The sequence below is a fragment of the Artibeus jamaicensis genome, unplaced genomic scaffold (assembly GCF_021234435.1).
Source record: "Artibeus jamaicensis isolate MK-2021 breed Jamaican fruit bat unplaced genomic scaffold, CSHL_Jam_final contig_851, whole genome shotgun sequence".
Lineage (NCBI taxonomy): Eukaryota > Metazoa > Chordata > Mammalia > Chiroptera > Phyllostomidae > Artibeus > Artibeus jamaicensis.
In genome coordinates, this window is record NW_026521986.1 from 5,186,536 (window position 1) to 5,211,193 (window position 24,658).

The 24,658-nt window shown below is 42.7% G+C and overlaps 2 protein-coding genes across 3 annotated transcripts in view; one reads left to right on the forward strand and one right to left on the reverse strand.

Moving 5' to 3' along the window:
- RHOJ (ras homolog family member J) overlaps positions 1-5,711 on the forward strand; it is an 81,013-nt gene extending 75,302 nt beyond the window's left edge. Inside the window, exon 5 of the mRNA XM_037126018.2 lies at positions 4,774-5,711. Within this exon, the coding sequence (XP_036981913.2) occupies positions 4,774-4,920 (147 nt within the window). The 3' untranslated portion in view covers positions 4,921-5,711. The remainder of the gene's footprint in view (positions 1-4,773) is intronic.
- A 12,614-nt stretch (positions 5,712-18,325) lies between these two features.
- On the reverse strand, positions 18,326-23,582 carry GPHB5 (glycoprotein hormone subunit beta 5). 2 transcript variants are annotated; one of them, XM_053673380.1, is made up of 3 exons: positions 23,344-23,582; positions 22,144-22,356; positions 18,326-18,963 (listed from the first exon to the last, which is right to left on the reverse strand). In XM_053673380.1, the coding sequence occupies exons 2-3, from the start codon at positions 22,345-22,347 to the stop codon at positions 18,775-18,777; spliced, it is 393 nt and encodes a 130-aa protein (XP_053529355.1). In that variant the 5' UTR covers positions 22,348-22,356; positions 23,344-23,582; the 3' UTR covers positions 18,326-18,774. The 2 variants fall into 2 exon arrangements, with proteins under 2 accessions (XP_053529355.1, XP_036981915.2); XM_037126020.2 differs by lacking the exon at positions 23,344-23,582 and having other exon boundaries at positions 22,144-22,429.
- Positions 23,583-24,658: the final 1,076 nt, after the last annotated feature.

Below are 24,658 nucleotides of genomic sequence, written 5' to 3' on the forward strand. Positions count from 1 at the left end.
GAAAAAAGAAGGGTACAACAATGTACACATTAGAATAACCTTGTGAAATACCAGGATTAAGGAAAAGTAAGACTTGTTTTTCATATTGTACCAATTTGCTACAATAAACAATTGCCGTAACAAGCAAGAAAACAAGTGAACAGTAACGGCGCACGCTGCTGCCACAGTGTGTCAAAGTCCAGCATCGTGCTGTGCACCTCCAGCTCCGGCAGTGATGACGTCAGCTCCTTCTCTCAGTAAAACTGGAAAAAAGAAAAAATGTCATTTTACTCTCTGCACAGGACTCACAAATGCCATATAGTTCCCACATTAATTTAAAAATTTTAGTTATTATAAAGTTATTAGGAAAGTGTTTTCTCAGTTTACATTCCTCCATCTCTCTCTCTCTCTCTCTCCCTCTTTTGTTCTCTCTTTTCTTTTTTGGAAGTAAATCATTCTGGTGAAGGCTGTTCCAGATTGCTGACACATGTATCTAAACAAGGACCTGCAGGTCTCAAGCCCTTACTTATGGGTTCCAAGTGTTTGGCTGTGCTGGTCACTTTGCTCCGAGGAGTGAAGGAACTCACTGCCATAAGAAAAACAGCATATTTCCTTGAGACAGTTTTCCATTTCACATCTTTGTGGGTGTCAATGGATTTTCTTGTTTGGGGGCACTCAGGAGGGGACCATGTGTTTGTTTTTCAGCAATCCCTGTAACAAGGCTGTGCCTTTTCCCGACTCCAGCATGAAACCTTCTCTCTGACGCCCAGAGCAAGTGTCCGAGAGACGCTTCTGAATCTCTCTCTGACGTTCAGATGACACATTCACCAGAGTAATGTGCTTTTCACATGTGTTCATATCGAGCATTGGACACAATCCCGACGTGTAACAAATGGCATTTCATGACACTACTAGGAAAATTTTCCCTTTTACTCCTCTCTTGCATCCAACTGTTTTTCATTATTAAGAAAAAAAATTATCTAATTCAAAGTTCAACACAGGACCAAAATGAAAGCCATAACATAGATCTTCAAGATCCAATATCTTTTCTTTGGGTAGTTTCCTTCACACAGTAATCATTCTTCAAAAAAAAGTACATACTACCTAGACCCAAACAGAACAATTTTATTTCATGCTTAGTTTTTTGTGTGTGTACATTTTATGTTATTGCAGTTGTCCCATTTTTTCTTCTCTCTTTCTCCTCCTCCCTTCATCTCCTCCCTCCAGCGTTCTCTCTCAACCCCTAGTCCATGTCCATGGGTTATGCACATAAGTTCTTTGGTTTCTCTATTTCCAATACTATTCTTAACCTCCCCCTGTCTATTTTGTACCTACCATTTATGCTTCTTATTCCCTGTACCTTTTTCCTCCATTCTCCTGCCTCCCCCTCCATGCTGATAACCCTCCACGTGATCTCCATTTCTGTTCCTGGTCCTGTTCTAGTTGTTTGCTTAGTTTGTTTTTGTTTTTAGGTACAGTTGTTGATAGTTGTGAGTTTGTTGTCATTTTACTATTCTTTGTTTTGATATTCTTCTTTTTATTAGACAAATCCCTTCAACATTTCATATAAGAAGGGCTTGATAATAATAAACTACTTTAACTTGACCTTATCTGGGAAGCATTTTATCTGCCCTTCCATTCTAAATGATAGCTTTGCTGGATAGAGTAATCTTGGATGTAGGTCCTTGCCTTTCACGACTTTGAATATTTATTTCCAGCCCTTTCTTGCCTGTAAGGATTCTTTTAAGAAATCACCTGAAAGTCTTATGGGAACTCCTTTGTAGGTACTATCTCCTTTTCTCTTGTTGCTCTTAAGATTCTCTCCTTATCTTTGACCTTGGGTAATGGAATTATGATTCGCTCGGCCCACAGAGTTGGTGTTGGTGTGTGTTTCCTTGGGTCCAACTCCTTTGGTACCCTCTGAGCTTCCTGGACTTGTGAGTCTATTTTCTTCTCCATGTTGGGCAAGTTTTCCTACATTATTCATTCAAGTAAGTTTTCAATTTCTTCCTCTTCCTCTTCTCCTTCTGGCACCCCTATGATTCAGATGTTGGAACATTTAAAGTTGTCCCAGATGTTCCTAAGCCCCTCCTCATTGTTTTAAATTCTTATTTCTTCATTCTATTCTGATTAAATGTCTTTTTCTTTCTTCTGCTTCAGATCTTTGATTAGAGTCCCAGTTTCCTTCCCTTCACTGTTGGTTCTCTGTATATTTTCCTTTATTTCACTTTTCATAGCCTTCACTTCTTCCTCTATTTCGTGACCACACTCAATCATTTCTGCGAGCATCCTAATGACCAGTGTTTTGAACTCTGCATCTGATAGTTTGGCTATCTCCTTGTTGCTTAGTTCTTTTTCTGGAGTCTTGATCTATTCTTTCATTTGGGTCACATTTCTTTGTCTTGGCGCACCTGTTAAGTTGTAACAGGTAAGCCATAGTTATTCACCAGAGTGGGGAACCCACGTCACTGCTGTTGTGGCAGGGGTCCCACTGTATGTGGGGGAGGGATCCAAGAGGGAACAGTGCCCTGTGCTCAGCTCTCCACCAGCTTTCAGTCACTTCCCTCACTTTCCACAAGTGTATTGTACCCTTTTAGGTACTGATTCCCAGGTGGGTGGGCTTGTGTATGTTCTCGGACCCTCTGAGTCTCTCCAACAAACTCTCCTGTGAGGCTGGGAGTTTCTCTCACTGCCACAACCCCCACGGATTTTTACAGCCACAAGTTTGGAGGCTTCTTTTTCCCATGCTGGAATCCTGGGTTGCACAGTCTGTCTCGCTCCCCAGTTGTTCCTCCTGGCTTATCTGCACGCAAGTGTGGGACCACCTGCTCCACCAGCTGCTGCCCTGTGTGCCCCAGGCTGCCAGCCGCCACCTTGTTGCATCCTCACTGCCCGGCTCCCTGGCTTCCTGTCTCCATGCCTCCTACTGGTCTGGATGAATGTTTCTTTAACTCCTTGGTTATCAGACTTACCTACGGTTTGACTTTCTGGTAGTTCTAGTTGTTTTCTGTTTTTAAATTGGTTGTTATCCTTCTTGGGCTGTGTGAAGAAGTGAAGCATATCTGCCTACGCCTCCATCTTGACTGGAAGCTCCTGAAACATTATGCTTACTTTTTATAACTATGGGCTTTCAACTAGGCGGATAATATTATTTCACTAATTGTCTACTTGCTCAGCTTCTTGGAGAGAAGCTAATTGATAAGGGTCATAGTTACTGTTATAGAACAAGGCAAAGAACATACAGAGAAAGGACCAGGTTCTGGGTCTAGTTATTCAGTTTCTATTTGAATGTCCTTAAGTAATTCATGTTACCTTGTGGGACTGTGCCCACTCTATTCTAAGCTGAACCACAAATTTCTTTCCTCTGCACATTACCAAGTGCGGGCTGCTGCCACAGCTATACCACATCGGGATTTTGCTTGGCCCACAGAGTATTTTAAAAATTGGGAAATATTAACTAAAAAATGCAAATGTCCAACTCCTCTTGAAAAATACAAAGCTGGGCAATAGTGAACCAACATTACTGCATGGTGACAATTGCCTAAAGCTGAGTAAGACTGCCAAGTCTAGAGGTGGTGTGCACTTCACAGCACACCACAGTCCCCACCTCTCCCTATTGCCTGGCACCAGCCCTTTCCTCATTTGCATAAGCTATTGGCACGTGGTTTTGCTACCCTTATTTCATCATTTATCTGCTGTGGTTTCCAGGAGCTCACCATCCAGCCATTCTCTTCTAAACCTGCTTAAATTCTTCAAAGTTATTCTCATAATGTGAAGCATGTAATAGAGCATTTCTCTATATGCCCTTGATATTAAAAGGCCTGCATCAAACTGTTGGCCCAGACTGAGTTTGCGAGCACTTACAACTGTGGGTCTCCCTCTCGTGAATTATTTTGTGAAGTTGATTGCAAAACAGGGTCTGCTCTGCCCTAGCATTTTTCTAATGAGAAGCTATAGTTCTGGCTTGAATCTCTATTACTTCTCATAGGGACTTTGTGATGATCAAGTATACCATAGTATGAAATCATTAGAAGCTTTGAAATAAAGCCCTAAGCAAACATAAAATATTTTATTCTCTAAATACATATAGACTGTCTTCTGACAAGAAGGGTGTCTCTGCCAATAAATGGATTCTGCTAATTTTATTTTTACATGCTTTGGGTTTTATTAAGCACTTAAAAATATGACTTTAAAACCAAATAATAACATCAATTGGATATTTCCTTGCTGAGAATTAGCTATCACAAGTAAATTTCATTCAAGATTAACCTGTAAAACTGTATCAGCCACTTTTTTCCTGTATGTTTATCAACCAAGTTGACACTGTGCTTCATTCACTGTGTCTAGAAAGAGACACAGTTCACTTGGACCGGACTTACACGTTCCGTGTACAGGTGAGAGGGTGCTGAAACCAACAGAATGGAGCCCTGCGGATCGCAGAGTATGTCGAAACCACATCGCTCTTTTTGAATCATCTATTAATTTTTATATTTTTAAATTTTTACATTAGGAATACATGGCTATGGGTCGCTTTCAGAACTTCTTGTTTACCAAAAGAAATCCAGAACCATCTATTGTTAATGACATAAAGTAAAAAATATATAAATATATAAATATATAAAGATCAGGATAGCAGAGGCAAAATGAAATGCAAAATATAAAAAGCACTATCCAAACCAACCCGCAGGCTCTTTGTGGAACAAGCAGCCACTGCACTTGGCCAGGCAGAGGGCTGACATCACTGTGCTTCTCTCTCTCTTCTCTCTCTCTCTCTCTCTCTCTTTTGTGTTGCAGATCGGAGCACAGTGCTACCTGGAATGCTCGGCCCTGACTCAGAAAGGTCTGAAAGCTGTGTTTGATGAAGCCATCCTCACCATCTTCCACCCCAAGAGAAAGAAGAAACACTGCCCCGCGTGCCACGGCTGCTGCTCAGTTATCTGAGGTGGCTTGAGACCCACCTCCGCCCCATCTAGAACGGCAGCCAGCTTCCACCACCAAGGTCAAGCCAATAAGGAGGACACGACCCGAGAGGAAGTCCCTTCACACGGAGGCTCCGTCTCCGCCCTGCGAGCACCCCCAAGCACAGCCCACTAACCAGCCAGAAGCATCCACCTTGCACACTCTGCCAGAAGGCTGAGCCGGGTTTCAGCCGGTGCCACTGCTGACACGTTGGAAACAGAGTCAAAGCCTGTCTTGCATCTGTCCCTCCCATGAACGTGAGGCCGTAGGAAATCTAAGAGAGGCACTAGGTTCCTGTACTGGTGGCCTGACTTGATGTCTTTTACAAAACATGGGAAAACAATACCAACCTCTTTTTCTGCATCTGCTATTCTTCCTATGTGTCTTACATTCATATGTATTATTTTGAGAAATTTACTAACTCCCCAGTTTATTCACGCCTCACAAATCCATACTAAATTAGCCTAACGTGTTTTATATTCATTTCTATCTTCAGCCTGTTCCTACCAAAGCTATTAGAACCAACTTGTACCTCTGAATGCCTGACTATGAGATGATACAAGAAAACGTTAGAACTTTTGGAAACTTCAGAGCCATGGTTTTTGAACCCAGTTGAAAAAAATGTTGTGTGAACAGTTGCAGGTTACATTTTTGCCAAAGATTCACCCTGGAAATGCTTACATTGATAAGTAGCCTTATTTTTTCTGTATTATATATTGTCATTGCAAATTAGGAATGAAGTGTGTTTAATAAAGTTGTATTTTTGCTTTTCAGTCAAATTGATTGGAGGAAAAACATGGTACACTTACCTTTTAAAATAGTCTTCATTCAGCAAAATGAACTTCCTTTCCCCATTGTGCCCCCTTTTCCTCCCCTGATTTCACTCTTCCTCCCATGCCCAGTAAGAACCTGATCTAGATGAAGGGTCTGGCCACAGGGCATGAAAAATCAAGCATTTAAAAGTCCCCAAAAGGGAAGCCAGGTGCCTCAATTTTTCCTCTTGCTTCAACTGAAAGTGCAGGTACCCCACCGACCCCTTTATTTGTGGTTTTCCTTTCTACAGTTCAGTTACCCACAGTCAACTGTGGTCTCAAAACATTAAACGGAAATTTCAGAAACAAACAATTCATAAGTTTAAAATTTCATGCTGATCTGAGTGTTGGGATGAAATCCCGCACCATCCACCCCGTCCCGCTCAGAACGGGAATCATCCCTCTGCCCAGCCTCTCCGCATAGTACATGCTGCCTGCCCGCCAGTAATTCGGGAGCCCTGCTGGTCGTCAGATCGACTCTCACAGTAGCAGCGCCTGTGTTCAGGTTATCCTGATTTTGCTTAACAATGGCCCCGGTGCACAAGAGCAGTGACGCTGGCCGTTTGGATATGCCAACGAGAAGCTGTGAAGTGCTTCCTTTAAGTGAAAAGGTGTGTATGTATAGGAAGAACCATGATATGTGTAGGATTTGGTTTCAGGCATCCACTAGGGGTCTTCAAACTTATCCCCCATAGATAAAGGGCAAGGGGTGTTACTGTACTTTCTCAGCTTGCCCCATGTACGCTCCCATTCTTTTTACCAGTAAATGACATTTTCCAAGTACAACTGGTACTGAAATACTGTCCCTCCCTATTCCCCATAGTCATTGTCCAAAATGTGTATTTAGGGGCTAGATCTGTGAGTACCAAGCTTTCGATCCATTTATCCCGTTTTCAAAGTGATGTGCTCCCCAGAACAGGGTCTTGTGCCTTGGGGGAGAAAAAGCCCCCTGGAAGCTTTAGTGTCCTTTCTGTACGACTCTTCCCAACATCCAGGGATATGTTATCACGGAGTAAGTTACTTCCAGCTTTTAATTACAGACTGCTAAGACTTCTAATTAGTCTCATTTGCTTACAATTATCCTAGCAACACCCAGGTAGGCACTTTATTTTTTATTTCAACTACATAAGCAAAATGCTTCCCTGCAGCATGAAATTACACCCATTTTCGTTTAAGAATTTTCAGATTCACACGCCTTCTGTTAGAAAAATCCAGCCTCTCTGGTCCCTTCTGCCCCTGGAGGAAGCACATAAAAACAGGAGTTTATGGTGGGAGTCCTCTCAGTCAAGGCCTTCCAAGACAGTGCGTTGGGGTTGGTTGGTTTGTTTTCTAGAATTTCTGAGTGTGTTTTCCCTCTTTCACATTTTGAATTTTATTTCCCTTCTCTCCCATCTAATTGCAAAACATTCCCTTAAACACTTACACACACAGGCACACACAAGTGCATGCACACACACCAACCTAAAGAAAACAGGAGTTTTGTAAGTCAAAGCCTGACAAGAAAACAAGACTTTCTGCCTTTGTAAATGGAAATCGACCGTGCATAAAATATAACTCTGCAGAGGTTATGAAGTCCTCCTTTACAAACAACAATGAACACCGAGTTCTGTAATAAATGAAGCACGCTTAGCCAGTGTTCTTACATTACTGCATGGTTACATCTTGCCGGGGGGCCGCTCCTCACTTTTCACTGATGTGGATGGAAAATTGAGCGCAGGACGTTGGCTCCCCCAGGGAGAATCATCCGGATGTGATTCTCAACCCCTCAACAGGCAAGTGGTTCCCCAGGCCACCGCCTCTCCAGTGGCGCCGCAGGAATGAACTCCTTCACGGTGGGAAGGTTGCACCCTTTCCCAGAACCAGAACCTGGGGAGACTGTTAGTGTGGGGGTGGAGCACAGGCTCCTGGAGCTCTTAGGAGCTAATTATTGAATAAAATAATGAAGAACAAAGCAGCCAAAATGAGTTAATTTCATGACACCACATTAATCACTTATCCTGTTTCATGGCAAGATGTATTAGTTCATTTCCCGAAAAAGTGTTTTCTGCCCTAAGATTGAATACAGTGATATCCTGAAACCAAAGATAAGACACATAGAAATCTGAAGACAGGTCCTTTAATGGTCTACACGATTTTCCCAAGTCAAGAAAGGATAACCTGATCTCCATTTGAAGGTAGAGTCTTAACTTTTCAGAGCTAGAAGAGGCCTCAGAAACTATAGTCCAATGCCCTCATTGTACAGATGAGGAAACTTAAGCCTAAATGGGTTAAAGAAGACACTTTGTGATAAAGCTGAGACATAGCTCAGTTTATGTACTTCCCACCTGGTGCCCTTTAACTCCATGCTACATGGTTATCACATACAGTAACTTTGACTTTTGTAGGTATAATTACTGGAATAGCATCTCTTTTTCCTATAGATCCCAGCCACATTTCAAACGCACAACTTAGGCCACTATGAATATGATAACCCATCAAACCACTAATAACATAGAGACAAGAATTGACACATGACATGCCTAGAATCCATAGTATACAATGTAATACAATCCCAATTTAATTGTGCAGTATACAGAAACATAATCCCAATCTAGTGGTTCAGATAACTAGTTTGATAGATGTTTTGTTTGTTTTTTTTAAATCAGATGGCTAGTTGTTTGGTAGAATTAATAGACTATTTGGGCTATTTTAGAAACACAAAATACTAAGACATTAGTCCAAGCCATGTCAACAGTAAGAAATCTGGCCTAATTTCTACAAAGAAAAATTATACTCAAAGAACAGTTACTGAATAACTACAATTAACTACAGCAACCCTAAACCAGGAGGGTCCAAACTGAGAAATGAAAAAGTAAGTCAGGTACCTATGCCAGGAAAAGAGTATTAGTCCTGAAACTTCAACAACAATGTGTCTGATCGTGGCACACAAAGAACCATGAGGAAGATTCTGGTTTGTTAGTGCCAGACAAAGTGAATATAACCATACACAATTTTCACAGAATCACCCAAAAGGAAATAAAACTTACATAGTAGCAAAGGAGCAATCACAACCACATTCACAATTTTAGAACATTTAAAAAGTTAAACCCAGAATTTGAAGCCAAAACAATGTCATTATTTAGAGTGTTAAGTTTCTGTGAGCAATAAACTCGCAACATGGAGACTCTTCAAGAAGAAACATTCAGCCTGAGGTAACACTTTAACGATCCAGGTTTGCATTCATAAAGGCAAACTCATCCATGAGACCAAAGTGATGGGAGATCAGATTCTGGGGTTTTTGCTTTAAAAGATCATTTGATTCCATGCTCGAGATGATTATCTAACCATGTATGCCTTTGGTTTTAAATCTCCCCGTGTTTAGATGCCAGAATGCAAAGTGTGCACTCTCCCTCCACAGAGAAAACCACGGGTCACCAGTCACTCTCTTAAGAATCACTGAGTAGGAGTCCCAAGTACAAATCGGGAAACTCAACAAACCAGTTCCATTTCAAGGACCATTAGGAACACAGAGAAAAAAAGAAGGTCAGGGGAACCCAGCTTTTTAAAAGGAAGGTAGGTACTTTTTTAAAGGAAACGTTTAGAGAATGGAGAGAAAACTAAAACCACCCACAAGGCAAAAACACATACCTGACAATTCTCCCAGAGAACTGTACGCCTGCCTTGTCCCTCAGACAGAGCGAAAAGAGGACTGTTAATGCGAGAGCACTTCAAGTTTCCCAGCATCTACGCAGAGGCAACCGGCAGGATTAGCTGTGAGACAGTCCCCGATAATTCTACCCTACCTCATCATTCCTTTAAAACGGACAGAATTCTGGACAATGCTCTTTGGGTTTCTTTCTTTCTTTCTTTTTTTTTTTTTTTGGAGGGGGAGAAGGAGGCTCTTTAACAGCATGCTGGTCATCACCCTCCTACTTTCTCTGTTAACATAGAACAGGCAGGGAAGGGAAGCTTACCAAGAAATATGAGTGAATAAATTATTTTGAAAGTTTCCTTGGGAGTGAACATAATGTAAAACCTGAACAGAATGACTAGGATATCTGGAAAAACCATTCTTTGCATGAATGGTATTTAATCATCTTCAGTGAAATGTATCTAAACGGAAAGACTGCATTTAAAATGCACGGCAGCGATAATGGAGTACAAAAATATGAGATAAAGCAACAATCTGTGGTGCTTCCAGAGTCAACAAAGACCAAAAAGGAAATGAAAGCGCGGGGCTCTACGAGAGGCAGTCCAGGCGTGAGGGGCTTGGCCCTGTTCCTTGGAGAGTTCTCTGGGTCAGGGTGGAACGAGTCAAGGAGGGTTTGGCTCGTCTCTGAAGTCGTGGGGTGTGAGTTCATCCCCAGTTCTTGGCTTTCAGCTTCCAGGACAGGAAATTAGAGTAAAAGATGCATGATTAATCTTCGTCACAATCTATTTTTCTCCTCCTTAGGGAGTATTACACCCCAATCCAGAGTCATTTTGTGCATGTGTTTACAACATGTTCTACTCTGGCAATTTTATTTTGTCCTGAGTTCTCTGGTGACTCAGGAACTTCACAGCACCCTCTAGCTGCAGGAACGGTGTTGCATTTTCAGCCATGTCCACCAGGCCTTCCCGTACATGCAGTTATCTTTGGTGAGAGGTTCTGATGAGTGTCTTAGGGGATATGAGGTCTGGGGCAATCTGAGGAGAGGGTCCCCGAGGTCCAGAGCTGGGTCCCCCGAGAAGCCACCGTGGCACACTTAGCCTCCCAGTGACCCTGCACAAGTCAGTCTTTTGAGTTTATGGTCTTTGGAGAAATAATAGAAACTCTTTTGTGGAAGGGCAATATATTTATGGCAGCTTTGTAAATACACACTTAAAAAATTTTATCACCAACTACCATGTTTCAAATCAGCCTTTTTTTTTTAGGAATTGGATTTTGTCCCTCTCTAGAGAAGCCATGGGCCAGGAGGTTAATAAATTCTACACTCTTCTCATCACCCGACTTAAACTGCTTTTCGTTCTGAGGGAACAGCACTCCTGTTTGAGTACACTCAGCGGGATCTCACCCAGCGGAAAGAGTCCATGTTTCTCCCTGTGCATCTGCACGGGGGAGACGACAGGACAAGGGAAGGGGGCTAGTCTGCCCATGGTCTGCTTTCTTGCCATCTGTTTCTCAGGTCATGACTTTTTAATGTGTACTTACTGTAATTAGTGGAATGTTCTCTTTAACTTTGAACTTTATTTCCTGCCGTATTCTGACCTTTAGGTAGTGTGCCTTTTCTCCCACTGTCATTTCTGCTTTATCTGAGGGTGTCTACAGCAGCCACTCAAGGAAACTGCCTTCCCCGGGCCTCTGTTAGAACATGGAAATTGTCCAGCCCTCTGCTACTCAAAAGTGTAGTGCAAGAACCAACAGTGTGCATATTGCCCGTGAGCCAGTTAGGACTAGGGCAGCATCTCAGGCCCAGTCCAGACTTAATGAATCCAAATCTGCATTTTAAAAAGGCCCCAGGTGATTTGTGTGTGCGTAAAAATGTGAGAATTCTGGTCTGTGAGACACCCGAGACCCAGACGTGCAGCGGCCTGAGGAAGAGACCGTCAGCTTCACTTGACTCTCAGGTGCTACATTTTCGGTAGGTGCTCCTTCGGCTAATATTGTTCACATTCACGGATGGATAATAAGGCTTTTTGGAAGTCCTTTCTTTTTCCTGTCATGTGCTGCCCAGCTGCAGAAAAGGAAAAGGCATATTTTGGAATCAAAAGAGAAAAGCAGCATCTGGTTGGAAAGATCTGCTCACTCGGAAGGATTGAATCCTTCTGTTCTGAAAGTCTTTCTGCTGTTTGTAAGGGAGAGAAAAATGCCCCCCTAGAATGACTTTCCGTGGAGAAATAAGGAAGATTCATATCGCATGAAGTTATAAAACACAGATAAAACAAACAAATTTCTGAGGCATGAAACTTTTGGTGAAGCTTCACGAAGACCCTGCGCCCTAGACACCAGAGTGAAGATGGACTGCAAACAACGTGTCCTCTCAGCAGGGCATTCCACAGACTTCTGTGTGTGTTGTCCTAGGCACAGACCGGAGTTGTGTTCACTTATTCAACATGTTTTTGCTAAACATCCCAGGGAACCCGGTTTTCTTTCCCCACCCACTCCCCACCTTGTGTACAAGAGCCCTTAAAAACGTGTACACATGTGCGTACACACTGAAGCCTGTCGTCTCATTCAGGTTCCACTGTTGCTAAAGAAGTTCTGAAAGCAAATCATACCTACCTCCGAACAAATAAAGAAAGTGCACAAGGGTTACCATTTTTTCTGTTCCTGAAAATGACAAGCCCTGGCTGGTGTAATTCAGAGGATTGAGTGGAGGCCTGCGAACCAGACAATCAGGGTTCGATTCCCAGTCAGGGCACATTCCTGGGTTGCAGGCCAGTTCCCTGCAGGCCAATTCCCAGCAGGGGACGCACGAAAGGCAACCATACATTGATGTTTCTTTCCTTCTCTCCTTCCCTTCCCCTCTAAAGATAAATAAATAAAATCTTAAAAAAGAAAAAAGAAAAAATGACAGAATAAGGACCTGCTGTCACTAAGCACGCGCAGTCCTTTAGGCCCCACCCCCTCGGGGAAGGACCACCTCTGCTCCCCGAAGCAGGCCGCCCTTTGCACTGAGGGCAGTTCTGGCTTCGGTGATTTCAGTCAGGTGTCTTCCTTCCTGCTCTAGGCTCAGGAAGGCACGTGTGCCCAAGATACCTTTAAACTGAGAAGCTTGTAACCTGGGACAGCTGCTTTTTTTTTTGTCTGGGAGCAGCATGGCTACCCAAAATGGCTAGCATTCTCGGAAGGGTTTAGTCAAATCCCAAAACAGAGTCTTACCAAAGATTATTTTCATCATCACAAATGCATCCCTGGTTTCTTGCTCATAACCACTGGTGCAAGCCGCCAAAAAGTGTTTCTTACCCCGGGGACTGCCTGTCCTACAGCCTACGCGCAGGGGCACACCCTCACATTCGCTTGTCTTTTCTGGCCACAGGGTAGTCTGTTCACCTTTTTCCTAAGAAACAAATCGGGCAGGAAAACTTGCATCAATATTCAATCACCCTTCGAAATCCATTTACTTGGAATTTTTAAAATGTTTGATTCACCATCTTTTTCTTGCAACCGTAACATGAAATCCCAGTGCAGGATATCTGAGGGCCTCTCTTCGTTTGAATAAAAACGTTACTGAATGAAGCGCCTTGAAAATAATTCAGTGCTAAACAAGAAAAACCCCTCGATCAGAGTCGACTTGCTTCTATTTCCCGGCGTGTCTGCAGTTGACAGAGTAGAGATTGGCATGAGTGACCCGATGCTACATTAGTTCCTTTTGGCTTTGTCTGGAAGTTGGCTTGGGCTTCGTTGATGCTGAAATTTGCAGCCTATTTCAAATGGACTCTGTTTCTCATTAACTGGTGTTTACATTTCAATGGGGAGATGTTTCAGCATTAGCTTCTGAGCTTGCTCAAGCAGGAGCCGAAAGCTGATCAAAATCTTCCTCTTAAAAACATTCCCAACATCTTGTTAAAGTGCTGGGTGTCTTAATTCCACTCAGGATCATTGGTTCCCCCCAAATATTTCCATTTCAATATGCAGACTCCAAGAAGGAAATGGAAGAGGAAAGTTTAAAGCAGCCTGGAAGCTGAGTTCGCCTTCCTTTGAAGGTGCACCTCACCAACAGTCATCCCAGGAATCTGCTGCAGCATCGCAGTGAGGCCGAGAAAGCATGATTTGTTCTTGTGTTTCCTGTAAGAAGAACTTGCAAATGAACAGGATTAAATTTCTATTTTAAGTACATAATTCTGCATGTATACTTCCTTAAGATAATGATTGTTTACAATGCACCTATATCCTTCACTGTGTGTCCATAGTGTATTCTAAGTGAATAGATACTCTTTCAAGTGATTTTAAGTCGTATCGTGTTATTTGAGACTCGGGGATATTTACATTTATTTCTTGATGGAAATCCTATTTTCAATATCAATCCCCCCCAAAATAAGTTACCATTCTCATTTTAGTAATATTGATATTCTTTGTTAAAGCAAAATGCTTTTTCTTTCTCTTTTGGGGAATGTTTGGTTAGTTGGCTGGCTGTTGGGAAGTTGTTTTATTGGGGCTTTGAATAACTTTCAGAAGCCCCAATTTCTTACCAACCAAGTTCAAATCATGTAATTGATTCTGTGTATCAGGAAGCCTTCTTGTTTGTTTGGTTTTTGTTAACTCAATTACCCCATGTGCTAAGGAAATGGCACAGCCAGAGGAACTTAGAGTCAAATATAAAGCCACAAAGCTTGGGAAATGTTTGCTTGACTCTTGATAATGAGGACCTGGAGCAGAGAATAGAATAATCCCCCTAAATTTGTTACAAGCCTCCGCCTTCCCCTACCAATTACAGTGCTTTCACGTGCTCCTCTTTTTCTCATCCTTTTCCTGTCTCTTGCTGCTTTACCGGACACCACCACCGGGGAGGACTTCAGCACCCCTTTCCATACTCCAAGGTCACGACCAGCCATTAAGCCAGGATCTCTCCATTCCAAATGCAGACAATTGCACTTATTAAAACAAAGGGAGATCACTGTAAAATAAATACCAGAAGATCCATCTTGCAAATGAAGACCAAACTTCCAGTAAACTGTTGTGCTACTAGAAAATGTCAACAGAAAATAAAATTGGTAGAATTTGCTAAAGAATGGTTTAAAAGTTACTTCTTAATAATTTAATGTTTTGAAGAAAACCAAAAAGGATAAGTGCACATTACTTTTAAGAAAACATCTTCTGAATGAAGAAGACAAGCAGTTTTCGGAAAACTCCATGAAATACCATTTGTTTTACTGATACTACATTATTTTCGATTACATATATAGTTCATTTGTCATCTCGGAAATATTTTTTATTAAGTTAAAAATCTAATTAATCAGAGGAGTTCATCTGGTCACTCAGCAGAATTTGATACTTTCCTGGTGCCTCATTCATTTCCTAACCAATGGAAGAAGGGAAACAGAATTTAACCAATGGAGCTAATAAACCCAGAAGTACAGTGAATTCTGAGAAACTATCTTCTTCATTTAAAAATGCTCTCATAGTGGGGAAATTCAACTTCTCCTTACCTTTTGTTAACTGCAGAAATAAACATATTTCCAAGAGTAATGAGTTGCTGAGTTTTATCCAGAGCTCCCCTCAAAGGCACCGAAGCATCATTCATTTCCTTGCACCCCAAGTTCACCTTACCTGGGAAATGAGGTGCGAGCACACCATCTTCATCTCCACAGCAGTCTGTTTGAATTTCCCTTTGAGGCTTAACTCCTTTCCACCCTCAGTCTCTCCTGAAATAAGTTTTGATTTGAGCTACAGCAAAACATTGCCTTCCTAGAGGTTAAGCAGAAACTAGAGAAGAGTTGCAATCTCCATAAAACAACCCAAGTCTGCACTGAGCCAGGTCCAGAAGGAACTGCAAACGTGCTCATCAATGGTGAGGGCGAGGTTGACATCAATAAATTCAAAGCCTTCTCCAGGCAGGATTGACTTGGAAGGAGCACTCCAAAGAGGCATCGTGCTCCGATGGGGAGAGTTGGGTTCTGGGTCGGGGAAATCTCACCCATGCTGTCCATCAGCTGTCTGCTCTATGGCAACTTACCTGACCTTTCTGAGCTTTGGTTTTATTACCTGGAGAATGGTAACAACCGTGCCTAAGAGTATAGTTGACACAAGAATTACAAAGCATTAATATCAAGAGTCCTGCTTATAGTCAGAAATCTATAAAAGGTAGCAATAGTTATAACTTTTTTTCAAAACACAGTGCCTTGCACAAAACTAGAGTTAATAAATGTTTGTAGAAGTGAGGGACATGAGAGAGAGAAGGAGGGAGGAGAAAGAAAAGGGGAAGAGAGAAATTTGAAACAAGTTTAGTGCTGACAGATGTAGTCTCCTCCTTTTAATTAATAACTTTTATTATAATACATATTTCCTGTAGAAGTGTGTTGAGTGCCATGGACTAGGTACAGCCCACAAACCCTGCCCTTCTGAGTCCCCTGGGTGCCATGAGCTCTGCTGCCTGGTACAGCCGTTATGGTCACCTTGCCTCTTACAGCTGCACGTCACTACCTAGTCTCTTATTCCAGACCCCTCTCCCCTCCACTGACACCAAGAAGCCCAGTTTCATGGCAGTTTCTCCTTCCTGCCACCAACCTCCGTCTCAAAGGACAGCCACCGTGAAGCTTTCCTAGGACGCGGGCGTCCCTCAGCGGGGCACTCCTTACACTGCTTTATCAAAGGGCAGGTGCACCAACTGAATCCGCCAGATGATCATAGCCAGCTGGCTGGTTCTCTGGTCTCATGTAATAAAACCATTTAGAAGACTCACCTTTCTGAGCCTTTTGTCCTCACTCTTCCAGGACAGTTCTGGCATCTTCTATTCATTAATGTAAGCCACCATTTTCCCCAAGCTTTACGGAGTCATCCACTAGTATAGGGACTAGATCCAGGTATTCTCATGAGGATATGAAATCCTGAGCATGGGACAGTGTCCCCATGCAGTTGAACTCTTATCCAGTCTTATACTCTGACACCCTCAGATCCACTCCCAGGTTCATTTTACTGATCACTGTGTACACTAGTCAAGTGGCAATCAGTCCTCCCATCACTGGAAAAGCCCTTCCCCAGCCAGGCCTTCCTGACACTTGACCCCAATTACCCAAGTAGAACGAGCAGGGGTTGTGGGCAGTGTTTGAGGAGTGCAGGTATTACCTCAGAAAGCGTCCTCCTGGGATGAGTTTTCAGCCGGGTCTCCAAGCATGGGAGGCTGACTCTGGCAAGGTGAAGTGGCCCCTTCTGCAAAGGAAACTCAGCCTCATCCACTAATTGTCCTCATGCCAGGCCTCTGTGCCTCACTCCTTCCCCAGGAGGCCCTTGACTTAAGTATAGGAGATGGCAAGTGTGGTGCGCCCGGCCTTCTTAATAATTCAGAGGCTCTCCCAATTAGGCCTGATTTCCAGCTTCAGGAGAAAAGAATTTCTTCAAATTCAGCTTTCATACCATGCTTTGATTGCACTTACCAACCAGCTAATCCCACAGTCCTGGTAGGTACCATTATCCACACCTCTCATACTGTGTTAGCCGGTACCTACTTTCCCATGTGTATCCCCTCCCAGTCCATCAGAGTAATTGGGATGCTACGGCGTGCCTCATTGCTTCTTCGGCCACAGCACTGCCAGGGGCAGACATCCTCACTACACTTCCCAAAAGGGTAGCTATGATGGATTTCATTTCTTTGCCCCTTAGATCCCCTCTCACCCTTCTGCAACCTGCTTCCCAGGAGGCCAACAGTTATGGATGGAGTCACTGGGCTCCCTTGCTCTCTGCCTTCGCCTTGGATTCAGCAGAAAATCCAGGCAGGGGAGCAGCGTGATGCTGGCGTATTGTCAGCTTCCCTCCCTACCAGGTCTCAGTGTGGTGTTGGCTGCATCTTCCTGTACACCCCTCTCCTGCAAGGCTCTTTGGGGTCTGATAATCACATCCTCTTCTTGTTCCATCAGCCTCGGGCTGCCCATGGCTCCTAAACAAGTGTTCAGACATGTTTCACAGCCCCTGTTCGTTTCCCTCATCTCCGGATCCGCACTAAAGGTTGGGCTGCATTTTGCTCGTGGTCTTTGTTCCCAGATGTCCACCTCAGCTCCCAGTCCTTGACTATCAATCCCAGTTTTGCTTTACGTTTTCATGGGAACCGATTAGTCCATCACTCGGGGAGGACTCCTGGCCCCCAGCTGTGATGGGCGGGGGGGTAGGAACACAGGTAGGAACCCTCTGGGGACTCATGGGACCCAGCCAGCTCTCTGTGTGCCTTACTAAACATGACGTCCTACGTTAATATGTAAGTAAAAATAACCTTGTGGTTCATTTCTAAAAAGGCTTGTTATTGCTATTCCAAGTATATTAACTAAGACCAGAAAGTTTTCATGAATTCAAAAGACATGCTTTATTGGCATTAATAAGATTCTCCTGGCATATTGTGGAAAAGGAAGAAGGCTAATTTCAACCCCCAAAATGTCAGAATTACAGACACTTGCATAGCATTAGAGTTTGTTTTTTAAAGTCACAGAGAATCAGCTGCTGAAAGGTTTTCGAGAGGGCACAAGCTACGCAGCCACAGACTTTCACCTAAGCCAGCAATGCAGTTTTACCCCTTACAAACTGTAAAATTTCTGAGTTTAAAAGATTACAACTATAATATGCTAAATGGGAAATGCCATTTGTGATTCATCATTTTGGACGTCACTTTGGGAGAACATCACATGAGTCCACAAACATGAGTTTAATTTTATAAGTTTCTAAGTGTAGATGATAGCTATAATTACAGTTTTTGTGAGATTTTTTATTTAAAAGGGACCTCTTTGTTAAGGATCTTAAGGGGACTTAGGGAATTCGCTTAGAAAAAGGATCACCCAAATCCAGACTCCTTTCAATTGGAGCTACTATTTCTATCTTTAAAAGGTCTGAGTGCTCTCTATCTCTCATGGAGATAACTGATTAAAAGTTAAAAGGAGAAGGGAGTCTTCCTCTAAGGAAGCTTGCAGTGAGATCTGGGGTAGGGGTATGAGGATTAAACATGGATTTTATTGATTTCCGGCCCTTTGGTCATAAATCTAGTGGGAGACCCGTCATTAAGGAGGACATGAGAATTTAAAAACTTTCCAGCCCCATGCCTAATTAATTACACCCAAATGCATTTAAACCATTGGCATATTATAAATCCAAATTGGAGGATGAGAGTGTTATTCAAATTATGTTCTGAGCTTCAAGGTGAAGAAAAATTAAATGTGCAGGTTTGTGAACTAGAGAATTATTTTAGTGAAGGCACAAATACTGTTTTGCATCATGAGCCTACGTATGCTTCCTCTGGGTCTTGTGCCTGGGCTGGAGGGGACAGGTAACCTCCTCCAAATTAAAGTCCTTGAATCCAGGGGTAATAGCTGCTTGTGCTGCCCATGCCGGTGGGTCTGTGAGGCTCACGCCTGTCATCTGTGTTCTTCAGATGGTCTCACACTCAGTGGTGGCCGTGGAGCAGGCCCCGCAGTCACAGCGGACAGCCACGGGGTAGGTGTAGAAAGGATCAACTCCGGGGGCACAGCTGGGCAGCTTGATGGTCACCTGTTTGGTCTCGTTGTAGGTACAAACTCGATGGTGGGCTTCGATGTACGGGGGCTCCAGAATGGGCTTCTGTTCCCACAGGTAGAAAACAGGAAACCCATTAGAACAATGATTTTCAACTGGGGTGCTGCAAGAGTTTTTAAAACATGCACCACCTGACTACTTAGTCGGGGGCACTGACCTCTTTTCCCTTAAATTGTCAAATAAAACGACAACAGCTAACACAATAGTAGCTGCCCAGTGTGAATGAATCAGAATCATACCATCTTTCTTTGTCAGATCAAAAAAGAATACTTTTCAGTGCACTGCAGAATTTTAGTAGTTTATGTGTGCCATGAGATGAAAAAGGTTGGAAATTGCTGCATTAAAACATACTATCCTGCTTCATTTTCTTCGTACCATTTATTGCTATCAGTAATCAACTTATAATTCATTTGTTTACTTGTTCATCTGTCTCCTCCTAGTAAATAAACTCCCGATGTCTCAGTTTCTCATCTGTAAAACACAGTATCCACCTCAGAGCATAATATCATGGAGATAAGGTGAGGCGATCTAGTAATGCACGAGGCCTTACATCGAGGAAGTGTTCAGTGAATGTAATCTATTGTTCTTATCAGAGCAAATTAAAAAACATGGGTGCGCTGGCTGGCGTGGCTCAGTGGATTAAGCACCAGCCTGCAAACCAAAGGGTTACCAGTCCGATTCCCAGTCAGAGCACATGCCCAGGCTGCAGGCCACATGCCCAGTTGGGCATGTTTCTCTCCCTCTCTCCCTCCCTTCCCCTCTCTAAAAATAAATACATAAAATTTTTTAAATAAATAAATGATATCTGTAATGGAGATTTAGGATGAAGTTCTTCAGTGAAAGGACTTTGTAGAAAAGCTGAATTTAACATCAGTTGCCTTCTCCTGCTTCTACGATAGTATTTCACCCTCCTCATTTTGCTGCATGTCCTTTTTCCTCAGTAATCTGGAATCCTAGGCAGGGTTGCCTGATAAAATACAGGATAGCCAGTCATATTTGAATTTCAAATGAACAACAAATTCTTTTAGTGTAAGTCTGTTGCAAATGTTGTGTGGGACAGACTTATAAAAAATGGTTGTTTATCTGATATTCAAGTTTAATGCACCATGGTTTTGTTCCGTTTGGGGGTTTTTGTTTGTTTGTTTGTTTTTATTTTGTTTTGTTTTTTGCTAAACCAGGCAACCCTAAACCTAGGCCATGAGTAAATGCTTATTTTCAGCAACAGTTTGACCTTCAAAGTAAATGCAGCCACTTTCTCACCATGAACACACTATTTTCAGACATACTCCCCAGTTAAGTTACCAGAAATAAGTGCTTTATATTTTCAGATTGCTGGGGAAATTAATCACATTCTTTTACTTATTTTTTATAAGTAACCTCCCTTTTCATAGCAAAATAAAGCCATAAATAAAAGCTAGCTAACATTAAGGAGAATCTCACTGTCTAATCATCTTGGGGCTTTCATTTCTCCAGTGAGAACATAATTCCTGACCTCCTGTGGGTGACCATGATCCAATTAAAGACATTCATCAACTAAAAGGGGGAAGGAAGAGGGAATTGAGGGAAACGGAGGGGTGAGACGTGGGCCCAGGAAGAGCTCCAAATAGCCCAAAATGAACTTCAAGCAGAGGGAGCCACCAGCAGGCCAGGCCCTGAATATGAGAAGGTGTCAAAGTTCCCTAAGTATGTTTGATGTCAAGTCACGACCACAGTAACTTTAGCAACTCAATTTTATTTGGCTACTAGGTCTCGAGCCCTTGATGATGCAAAAATAAAACTAACTTGCTGGAGCAGTTTCATTTCATTTGGAAGTTTCATCACCACAACTCAGTTCCTTCATGGGGCTATAATTTTATCTGATAGCAGATTGCTCTCTGAGTCCCTGAATAGAAAGACATTTGTCCTAGTGGCATTGACTTCTCATGGTGCTCAAGGTCCTCTAAGTTGGCACTGATCGGGCTAGAGGATAAACATCATAACTCCAGGTAGAGGTCAAGCCTATATAAATCGCCAGGTGTTTATGATTGCCTGGTTCATGCATGACTTTGACAAAAGCTGTAAAAGTTGCAAGAATTTATCTCTGCCCTCAAAAATCTTAGATTTAGAGTTGTAGAGTGGGCAAGGAAGCAAGACACAAGGTAGGGTAGAGGCATGGGCTGACCATGGAGTCAGAAAACCCTTAGGAAAGGAGTCAGTTCTGGAGACAGGCATCAAAGTATAAATTTGATCATGACAGATGAAAATGAGAAAGGATACCAAAAAAGCCAAAACTGAGATTTCATGAAGGGCGTTGAACAAGACTTTTAAAATCAATCTGACAAGGATAGAGCTCAGAATATGTATAGTCGCTGAAAAAAGAGGCAGACGTCATATGGCTAACAACTTGACAGTCGGTTATTGAATTGGCAGTCGTGGGTTTAAAGATTTGTGAGCCGGAGGACCAGATCAGAGCTGGTACTTCATTAGCCAATTAAGGGCCCAGTGGGAAGAGCCAATGGTCACTCTGTTGTGATTTGATGGGGGGGCTGCATGGCCCTCTCTCTTCTCATCCAGCAAATACATCTTCACCACGGCCCTACAGGGTCTTTTGAGATTTTTATTCCCAGTTTAAATGCAATACCTCTGAAAAAGCTGAATGAAATTCAATATAAAGGGACTTAAGGGATATGTCTGCGATAATCCCTGAAGCCCCCAGAAATTTGGGGGAGTGGGAGGGAGTGGGGCGGTGGGAGCAGCACCGAAGGAGGGGCTGAGGATGCTCCTCACCTGCTCTACAGCTCAGGGCCTCTCTCTCTCAGGGCTCTGTCACAGGAGGAAGAACACAGGGAAGAGTTTTGGTTCCGTGCTTGAACCGAGAATTATTCCTACCTTTCTTCCACTGTGGGAATAAACATGACTCTGTAGTCACTTACCCCTTTGATTCCTCCATGTCATCTGTAAAATGGGTAGAATAATAGCTCGTCTTGACTTTCAGAGTTGATTTCCAAATACACAGATGCCACCCAAGTAAAATTATTACTTTTATCAATGCATTGTTAGAGGGGCAAGGTCATGTTTCTTTCAGATTTTTTTTTTGGAGCATGACAAATAATTGTTATTTTTTAAAACATCTACAGGAAAAGACAGATTTCCCAGCTTTACCTCATTTCATCAAAAAAGTGCTCAGGAATCAGGCCAAGTGGCAGACCCTAGAGGCCTTGCCACCAGGGCCTGCCTTAGACTCACCTCCCAGGTTTCACAGCGGCCCCAGCAGGCATCAGTGGTGATCCGAAGGCCCCTGCAGCCGGGCTTCTTGGCCAGGAAGGTAAACTCCCTCACAGCACAGCCCACAAAGGTGTGCAGGTTCCCGCCGGAGGTGCTGAGAACGCAGCAGCAGCCAACCAGGAGGAGGAGGGCCATGGGGCCAAGGAGAAGGTGTGCCAGCTTCATGTCCTTCCTCTGAGGAAGGAAAGCAAAGACAGTTGATGAACAGATCCAGTTGCACTCCAAGGGGCAGCCAACACGGTTGCTATCAAAGGGACCTTGCTCTTGGCATTTCAGAATAAATAAGCCAAGAAATTGCAGATGCCCATAAGCTCCAATACAGGTGCCAAAAATTGTCTCTAAGTGACTCCGATATGGATTCCATGGCCCCACTGTGCTCACTGGACACCTAACACACCACGGGTATCCTCAGGCTTTTCCTTATTTTGGCCTAACTGCTGGACGTGGCCTGGGTGTTAAAAAAGCATGCTCCAATGGTATCTTCAAAATGAACGCAAAATATGAGTTGCATCAAAAGTAATATATCTCCTAACATAATACATGAAAACACACAAATTATTTTTACTCAGATCCACTGTATTTGGTGCCACATTACATGTTTGCTCAAAATTACACTTTCAGAGTCGTAGGTGGGGAATTAAGGTATGGAGGTGGGTAAATAATTGTATGCCCATCTGTATTGTTACTAACCCAGCCCTCCACAAAGCATGGATATGCACAAGATATTATCAAACCTGGCACCTGACTTGGTGGCCATCTGTAAAAATATGCTCTAGTCACTATAAAATGCCTCTGCTCTATGCCTCTGCCATCATGGTACCTAGTTGTGATTCAATTTAAATCCAAATGATGGAAAGCACCAGAGGTGTTTAAAACGTAGTCCCAACCTCCTGTTAATCTATCCTCTGCTTCCTGTGCTTTTTCAGAAGTCAGAATCAATCCATTCATGCTCAACCCACTAGAAAGAACATACTTGGATGTTAAAGTGAGAGTGGACATTGCATTTACGGAACACCCTCAACTCATTTTGCTTTAAAAAGCCACAAAGTTACTTATTTCTGAATCTGATCTCCCAGCCCTACGCCCAATCTGTCACTTTACCAGGGCTCGTTGGACTTCCCCTCAGGAAGAGTGAAGTCACAATTGCAAAGGCACACTTACCTGATCTTGCTGGAACTAACTCTTCTCTTAGAGCTCACACCGGGACCCGAAATCCCTGCAAGTCACAATGAGTGATAGAAGTTCCTCTGGGTAAATGTCTCTACCCTCTGTACTGGGCTGCTTGACTGCTCAAATATATAGGAAAGGTCTTGTAAATCAAAACAAAAGAGAGGCAGATCCTTACTGGAACCACTAAACACATCAAAGACCTGGGATATAAAGCAGGTCTCTATTTTCCAAAACTGATTCACTTAAAGGGTGTTGTTTTGTTTCCTAACATCACCTACTGAAACAGAAAGTTACCTTGGTGGGTGACATAATCTCAGGGAAACAGTCAAAGGTAGTTCACCTGGCTCTCAGGAGAACAAGTGCATTGGGGCAAGATGGATTAAATTTTCCTTTCTGGTGACCACAAATTTCCTTTGAGACAGGAGGCAGTCACTGGCAGCTCATGGCAAACTCACTCCTTTCCCTCACGACACACTTCAATACATTGAAAAATAACAAAACAATAATTCTTCCTGGAAAGAACATGGAATCACTAACTGAAAGGATGGAAATCACAGTGAGAAGAATCAGTTTGAAAGCCTTAAAATAAGTTAAGGATTAGATAATATTAACAGCACTTAGAAATGAATCATACAGGAAAAAAATAACCAAGATGTTCAAAGTGATCTACCTTCCAGCATGGAAATTAAGACATTTCGTGTCTTCTATGTTTCTTGTCACATTCTCTACATTGAGCAGGCTTTGGTAATAGAAAGTCAGTTAATATTGATACTTTTTAAAATAAATTAGTAAGTACACATTTGTGCTACATGCAAGATATGATAGCTGGTTCCTAAGAGTCTAAACTAAGAGTAAAATAGCATCCCTTATGGGGATGGGACTCAGTTTGCATTCCAATCTACAGCAGCAGCAGCATACAAATGGATTGAAAACCTTGTGTTTGCAGCAATATTCTGGGTGGTTTAAAAAATAAAAGAAGCAGGCATTATCCCTGCTCTTCAGAGTTTATGTATCACTGTAAATAACAACATAGCCAGAGATGGTTAAGATGCCCATTAAATGGATAAATGATACTAAATAAATAAGTTAAAATATTCCTATTTCCTGCAAAAGAAAAGGGTGCTCTTTAAATAAACATGTTACTCATTAAAGGTTTGTCTTTTTCAAAACATATAACAACCCTCAGCGAATCCATCACTGTATCATCAATGTACCTATTTCTAGAGTCAGATTATTATCGTATGTGTTCTATGCAAAATTGAACTAGGCTTGGAATAAAGTACTTTCTTCAGCGCTTCAGCCTGGG